General features: G+C 40.3%; 1 protein-coding gene and 1 long non-coding RNA gene across 2 annotated transcripts in view; one reads left to right on the top strand and one right to left on the bottom strand.

Moving 5' to 3' along the window:
- Positions 1–2,046: 2,046 nt before the first annotated feature.
- Positions 2,047–4,989, bottom strand: LOC119576428. Its single transcript, XM_037924132.1, has 3 exons — positions 4,903–4,989; positions 2,720–2,832; positions 2,047–2,226 (listed from the first exon to the last, which is right to left on the bottom strand). Exons 1-3 carry the CDS (start codon positions 4,952–4,954, stop codon positions 2,074–2,076), a joined length of 318 nt encoding a protein of 105 aa, XP_037780060.1. The 5' UTR covers positions 4,955–4,989; the 3' UTR covers positions 2,047–2,073.
- A 1,947-nt stretch (positions 4,990–6,936) lies between these two features.
- The window catches only part of LOC119576427, a 1,970-nt gene continuing 952 nt past the window's right edge, over positions 6,937–7,954 (top strand). Inside the window, exon 1 of the long non-coding RNA XR_005229063.1 lies at positions 6,937–7,755. This is a non-coding gene — a long non-coding RNA (uncharacterized LOC119576427). The remainder of the gene's footprint in view (positions 7,756–7,954) is intronic.

Genomic DNA, 7,954 nt, shown 5'->3' with positions numbered 1-7,954 from the left:
TGAGAACATAGACAACACTCAAATAAACTTGCTTATCCTTCCTCCTCCCTCAGAAGAGACAGGAGGAAGAGAAGGAGACGAGGGAAGAGGAGTGAGAGGAGGAAGGGAAGGAGACGAGGGAAGAGGAGAGAAGGGAAGAAGGGGAGATGAGGGAAAAGGAGAGGGAGGAGGAAGGGAAGGAGACAAAGGAAGAGGAGAGGGGGGAGGAAGGGAAGGAGACGAGGGAACGAGGGAGAGGAGGAGGAAGGGAAGGAGACGAGGGAAGGAGGAGGAGGAGGGAAGGAGACGAGGGAAGGGAGAGGGAGGAGGAAGGGAAGGAGACGAGGGAAGAGGAGAGGGAGGAGGAAGGGAAGGAGACGAGGGAAGAGGAGAGGAGGAGGAAGGGAAGGAGACGAAGGAAGAGGAGAGGGAGGAGGAAGGGAAGGAGACGAGGGAAGAGGAGAGGAGGAGGAAGGGAAGGGAGGGGTAGGGGTCAGGGATGAGGGCCAGGGAAAAGGAGTAGGAGTAGGGAAGTGGGTAAGGTGTGTGTAGATTGTGTTTAATTATCACATATGATATTAAATGAATACTATAATACAGATAGAACACAATTGGACATCTAAGTAGGTCTTTTTATAGACTGCTTCATACCCATACTTAGATGCATTAGAAAGGGGAAGGGGGTGAGGGAAAAGGAAAGGGAGGAGGAAGGGAGGAGGAAGGGAGGAGGAAGGGAGGAGGAAGGGAGGGGGAAGGGAGGAAGGGGGGTGTCAAATCTGGTTATCCCACGGCATGCCAAGTGCAATACATTCTCTTTGGTTAAAGGGTTTGCTGTTATACTTCACTAGAATTTATTATGTGAAGGTTGCATCACTGATATTTTAATGAAGAAACATTTATGTATTATTTTTGTTACTGGAAAGTTTCATCTAAGTTCTGGAATTATGTATGTATGTATTAAGAAAAACTGAATACACATTAAATTTTGAAGTACCTGAAAGTTTAGATTATCTTGAAATATCAGTGGTAAGAAAGAGCATTCAGTTGTAATAAAATCATTAATAAAAATGGGGTAAGGGAAAAGGAGAGGGAGGAGGAAGAGGAGGAGGGGAGGGGAAGGGAGGAAGGAAGGGAGGGAGGGAAGGGAGAGGGAAGGGAAGGGAAGGGAAGGGAAGGGAAGGGAGGGGAGGGAGGAGGGAAGGGAAGGGAGGGGGAGGGAGGAGGGAAGGAGGCAAGGGAAAAGGAGAGGGAGGAGGGAAAGGGCAATGTGGATATATTCATTTACATTACTCTTTCCGCAAAGTTCCATAGTTTTTGTGTTCCGTTGTATTTGTTTTGTTTGTGGAGCACCAGATGTTTAGTCAGTAATTATTAGTATTCAGTTGCTGATAAACTTATGAATAAATGTTCAGTGCCATCAGTGGAATTTGTTTATTGTTGGGATAATTGTTTCTACTCACTACTGGTTGCAGTCTGAAAAAGTTTGTTATGGGCCTCATTTCATTTATGTTGTGTTGATATGTGCGGGCTGTTGTCTATGCGTCTACTGACTTCTGCAAAGAAGTTATTTATGTGTTCTGTGTTATCACATTTCTCTTCTTCTGTTTATATTCAGCCCTAAGGGTGGTGTCAAATCTGTTTAACATTTTCTTGTACGTAAATAAGATTTAGGTGTTATTCCTTGCAGTTATTATTTACATACTATACCTTGGTATGGTATGTCTAGAATAGTGGTTCTTAACCTGGGGGGCACATCCCCCCCAGGTTAAGACAATAATTTTTCAAATTATCTTTGTTATTCTCTTAATGAGAACCCGTTAAAAAAACTAACAACATACCTATAATTTTCTTAAAAATCTGGGAGGGAATTTTATTTACTGGTGCAAGGGAGGCGTGGAGGGAAAGGCAAATGCCTAAAGAGGGTAGTTAAAAGGTTAAGAACCTCAGGTCTAGAGTATAAGACTGAATTAAATGAATGAATAGGCAGATATAACTGGGAATGAATAGGCAGATATAACTGATCTGAATATTATACGGTTATGAAAAGGAGGGAATAATAGACGTTAATGCATATATGTGAAAAGAGCGATCTATTTACTTTTCACAGACAGGGTTGAAGAACAGATTCCTCCTTTGCTCTGGGTCCAAGGTGGTGACGTCTGGAATGGCCTCTGGTAGGTCTGCATTAACCCTGGGCTGCACAGCTTGCGGGCCTACCAACAGGACACACCTCTTCACCAGCAGTACCTTCAAAGTTGTAGAAAGCTCATAATCTGCAGTTTCAGTGGAACGAATAGGCAGTCTTCCTTTGTGCAGAGGGTGTTCCAGTTTCTTCTTAAAGTAACCTTATTATCAGTAAAGTAAGTTAATAACAACCATAACATTACATCAAATAAAACTCATTTCCATTACATATAAAAATTGTATGTTAAAAATCCTTTGTCTCAGAGAAACACAGGCGTCATAGTTTCTACATACCCCATTGCTCAGGAATCTGCTCTACTCCTGGTCCCTCTCCTGTCTCTCATTTTCCCGTTTTTGGACTTGCTTGTTAAAATTCCCTTTAACTTGGTTCATCTTTTTCTTCCGAAAAATGTAAGAGAAAGAGAAAGATTACAGAGGAAGAGAGGCATGAGAGAGGAAAGGAGAGATGAGGTGGGTAAAGTGGGATCAAAGAAGAGAGGAAGAGAAAGGGAGGGACGAGGGAGGGAGGATAAAAAATTTATTTACAGTTTCTTACCACGGCACGAAGGCTTGGTTTCTGCTGCTTTGCTTTCTCCTTGTTGTTGTTGTTTGTTGTTGTTGCCACCCTGGGTATTTCCTGGAATTGGTGTTTTGCTGTTGTCTCTATGTCTGAAAAGGTTAAAAAAATTTTTAATGAAATAAAAATGAATTATATCCATCTACTTCATTCTCTCTCATACTCACTCATTCACCCACTCACACTCACTCACTCATTTACTTACTCACTCACTCACTCACTCACTCACTCACTCACTCACTCACTCACACACACACACACACACACCCACACACACACACACACACACACACCACACACACACACACACACACACACACACACACACACACACACACACACACACACACTGTTGGAATAATCAAAGATGCTTATTAGTATAAGGATACTTTTATTTCATGTGTCTATGATATATCTCATATTACCTAAACTAAGGTCAAATTCTATTTTGCTAAGTTACCCATGTAAGAGTATTTTTCATTTATGTACACCATCTAACAGCACCGTTTTATATCTGTAATGTAGACAACCCTCTGTAGTGCCACGTGGATCCTCCTCAATACATAGAGTTAAACACAGCAACTCTATGTTTTACTAATCCCCACAACATATATGCATTGACCAATCAAAGTTACTGAATACATGCAGGAAGATGAGTTCTTCTGCCATATCACCAGGTTATGGGCCCAGACTTAAGCATTTTGATGTCACTTGGCATGATAAAGCATGAAGCAAGAGGAGATGGTGTGAAAGCTTTGTCAGTACTACGAAAGTATTACATGAGAGAAACAAACCACATGTTGTATGCTTAAGGGGGTCATGGTAGTGTTACTGAGTATCTGTCGTCCATGGAGGAGATAGTAGCAGCATCACGAGAATCGGTGCGAGTGTTAGCGACGCCTCTGGTGCAGGTACACTGAAGGACTCCACGAGTACAAGAATTTTGCAGATGTGGCTAATCAATGCAACCCTCCATATGATCGCCTCGGAGAAAATTCTGACACAGAAAGAGTAATGGTTGCCCATGGCAATAGTACAGTTAAACAGAAGAAATGCATTAAGTGTGGTGAACCAGGCCAGTTTGCATCAAAATGCTCTGAAAGTGTGTTAAAAAGAGTAAACAAACCTCAGAATAATAAGAAATGGTGTGAATTTCATTCATTATATTACTGAATGTAGAACAAAGAATCTCAGGAAGAGTAATAACTCAGTAAATTCTGCAAATAACACAAGCGAAGAACAAAATTATGAATACTCTTTCCATGTAACACACTCATCAAGGTTACGACCTGTGAAGGACCTCAGAGTTGTGTGACATGAAAAACAATATAGGAAGCTAGCACGATGAGGAATTTACTCATGATTGACAGTGGTTGCACATCAACACTAAGATAAATGAACCAAAAGTTGTGAGATTTCAAGAGTCTTTTGATCCACAAACATTCCATCGAGCTGGCCAGATTGTCCAAAGGCAGCAAGGAACTGTACAGGGAGTTGGTGATGTCAAGGACTTTATCCAAGATTGATACAGCAACTCAAGAATTATTGTGTTAAAAGATGCATTCTTCATAGCAGGATTTAAGCAAGTTTGGAAAGCAATTAAGACACAGCATTACTTTGTCACCTAATGGCTGCTCACTTACTACCAAGGATGGCAGGATATTTAAGACACAGCATTACTTTGTCACCTAATGGCTGCTCACTTACTACCAAGGATGGCAGGATATTCAACATTAAATGTGATGCAGTAGGACCTATTGATTCAGCAGCTAAAGGAGGTGCAGTACAGGGCATGCTATGAAGATATATATTGCAAAAACAGCACTATATGGCAATACAAAAAGCCTGAGATGTGAACACAGAACAGAATTTATAAATAAGGAGTTCAGAACACTTTCTGAGATATGTGGGCTTATGCTGTGAAGGCTGCTTGTTACATCAGGATTAGGTGCTATAATCCCAGAACTCGGAAGACTCTGGTTGAAATGATTACTGGATGATGGCCAAACATCAGCAAAATGAATATTTTTGGAGTAAGATATTTTGCATATGACAAAGATACGAACTTGATCCCAGGAGTAAGAGTCCAGCCTACTTGATTTACTTCCCAGAATCTCAAACAGTAAAGAAAATAAGATGTGTTAAGTTCATGGAAAACTTACCCAATGTAGCTGACCCACCAAATGATGAGCAAACCTCAGATGAAGATGGCATCTCGGTGGAGACTAGACTTCAGCAAGAATCACTTTAAGAAAATCAAGACAGGCCACCAGATAACACAGGTGAGTAAAAAAAGATATCCAACTCGAGAAAGATGGAAACTAACAGCTTTATAATTATTGCTACCGAGTGTACCAGTCACCTACCAAGAGGCTACTGCATCTCCAGAGGGACCCCAATGGGAGAAAGCAATGGACGAGGAAATAGACTACAGAGAGACTTTTACATCAACAGCAAGAATGTCTACATTTCACGCTTTACTGGATGTGGCTGTACAGAAAAAGATGGTAATACACCAAATGCATGTTAAAACAGCTTAATTGAATGCTGATATTGATCATAAAATTTATGTAGAACAACCTGCAGGGTTATGAGGGAAATGACAGTGATGGAAATTTGTTGTATTGTAAACTGAAGAAGTCACTTTATGGTCTAAAACAAAGTGGCAGGATGTGGAAGAGTGTAATCCATAATTTCTTTATTTTGGAAGGATTCAAGCATTGTCTGTATCTGAAGCATGATATGTACAGTGATATTATTGTACTCTTATGGGTGGATGACTTAATTATTGCTAGCAGTAACATGTCCCTGTGAACAAAGTACGAAATCTCCTTTGTCAAAAGTTTAGAGTGTCTGATTTAGGTAAACTAAACTGGTTTCATGGAATGTCATTTGTTACAAGTAAAAATTACACTGGAGTGAATCAAACCAAATATGTAGAAAAGATTTTGGACAGATTCAACATATCCGATTGTTATGCAAGAAATATCCATGTGGATCCAAGTGTTGTAAACACCTCAACAGTAGAATCTAATAAGTTAATTAATGCAAATCTTTACAGAGAAATAGTTGGTTGTGTCTCATATATGTTATGACAGGTACTAGACCTTGTGCTATGTGATTACAAAACTTTCACAATATATGTCAAAACCCACAAAAGCTCATTAAATTCGCTAAGCATGTTCTTAAGTTTCTTGAAAGGCACTGTGACATATGGTCTTACATTTTAGAAAGTCAGTTGAACCAGTTCAACTCCATGGATTTTGTGATTCAAACTGGGTATTGTCTGAAACGAAAAGCATTTAGGATATTGTTTCCATTATATTGAAGGAATAGACACTATGTCATGGAGAATAAGAACAACAGTTGACACTTTCCATCTTGTGACGTAGAGTACATAGCCCTTCTTATGCCATTCATGAAGCAAGTTCCTTAGACAAATTGTATCTGATCTATTAGGATTTTAAGCTCAAAAATCTGTAGATTATGAGTTGATAACAAGTGCTATTAATCTTGCCAAAATCCGTAAATCACCAAAGATCAAGCACATTGATATTCCTTACCATTTTCATTAGAGATGATGTAGAGGAAAGATGAAGTTTATTTTATGTTCCTACACAGCAGAATCCAGCCTTGAATATATTTTACAAAAACTGTAAACCAGAAGAATTGGAAGCTTTTCTGTACAGGGGATAGATTTTTCAGATTCACATGCCTATCTTTAATTAAGAGGGGATGTTAGAATAATCAAAGATGTTTATTAGTATAAGGATACTTTTATTTCATGTGTCTATGATATATCTCATATTACCTAAACTAAGGTCAAATTCTATTTTGTTGAGTTACCCATGTAAGAGTATTTTTTTCATATATGTATGCCATCTAATGACAAAATTTTATATCTGTAATGTAGACCTCAATACATAGGGTTAAGCACAGCAACTCTATGTTTTACTGATTCTCACAATGCATTGACCAGTCAAACTTGCTTACTACATGCAGGGAAGATGAGTTCTTCTGCCATATCAACACACACACACACACACACACACACACACACACACACACACGACACACACACACACACACACACACACACAACACCTCTCTCTCGTCTAGTTCTCTCTACTCTCTACGTCCCCTATCTCTCATCTTCGTTCCTCTCTTCCCCTCTCGCCTCTCATCTCTCTTCTCTCTGGGCACAGGAGAGGAGCAGTGATCAGAGAACTTGTGAGGTTCATCTGCAATGCAGCTGACTCTGTCTTTGGAAAGTTAGTGAACACGGACCACAAGAGAGACAAAGGCAATAGTCAGCAGAGTGGGCCTCAGAGGAGACAGCCTGGAAGTTTTGCTACATCTCTTCTGTCACGAAGGACAAAGCAGTTATACCAGAGATCAAGAAACAAACAGCTTGGAAGTGCCCTCACTGTGGTCAAGGAGACTACATGATCAGATGTCCACAGTTCAAGGCCATGAAAATCAGGAATCACTGACATCTTGTGATGTCTAAGGGCCTTTTTGTGATCTGTTTTGCTCGGAAGCAAAACGATTATTCCTGCAATATCATGTGCCAAACAAGAGGCCAGATGGAGATGATGTTACAACAGAAGAAATGCCGCAAGTGCCTGTAGAAGTGAGTGCATAAATTTGCCTGCAGTCATAATGTAAAGCAGGTCTTACCCATAGTGCTAGCCAAAATTAGCTGTTTAGACACAAGTGCCATTGTTAGCACTTATGCAGTGTTGGACCCATGGACTAATGCTACTTATAGAAGAGTGATGACCCAGGAGACCCCTTGCAAACCAAGTAATACAGTTGTTGCTTAGAAGAGGTTTCCATCTAACAAAGTTTGTTGATGAACAACACAAGTAAGGACAAGTGAGGAAAATCCTCTACCATCCTTGATGTCAGCTTAGATGAACTACAAGAAATGAAGGAAATACCCATGGTGGTAACAACAACAATCACAACAACAAGGAGAAGCAAAGCAGAAGAAACCAAGCCTTCGTGCCATGGTAAGAAACTGTAAATTAATTTTTTATTCTCCCCCCCCCCCCTCCCTCCCTTTCTCTTCCTCTCTTCTTTGATCCCACTTTACCCCCCTCATCTCTCCTTTCCTCTCTCATGCCTCTCTTCCTCTGTTATCTTTCTCTTCCCACTTCCACTTTCTCCCTTTCTCTCCTTATTCCATATTACTGTACTATGTAATATTTT

The sequence above is a fragment of the Penaeus monodon genome, chromosome 8, assembly GCF_015228065.2.
Source record: "Penaeus monodon isolate SGIC_2016 chromosome 8, NSTDA_Pmon_1, whole genome shotgun sequence".
Classification (NCBI taxonomy): domain Eukaryota; kingdom Metazoa; phylum Arthropoda; class Malacostraca; order Decapoda; family Penaeidae; genus Penaeus; species Penaeus monodon.
Note: the sequence above shows the minus strand (reverse complement) of the source record. Positions and strands in the feature narration are given on the sequence as shown.

Coding starts and splice junctions, on each gene's coding strand:
- LOC119576428 (XM_037924132.1), bottom strand. CDS start 4,954: ATGCCATCTTCATCTGAGGTTTGCTCATCATTTGGTGGGTCAGCTACA. Junction 2,833..4,902: donor TGGTGGGTCAGCTACATTGG/GTAAGTTTTCCA, acceptor TAACCTTTTCAG/ACATAGAGACAACAGCAAAA. Junction 2,227..2,719: donor AACCAAGCCTTCGTGCCGTG/GTAAGAAACTGT, acceptor ACAACTTTGAAG/GTACTGCTGGTGAAGAGGTG.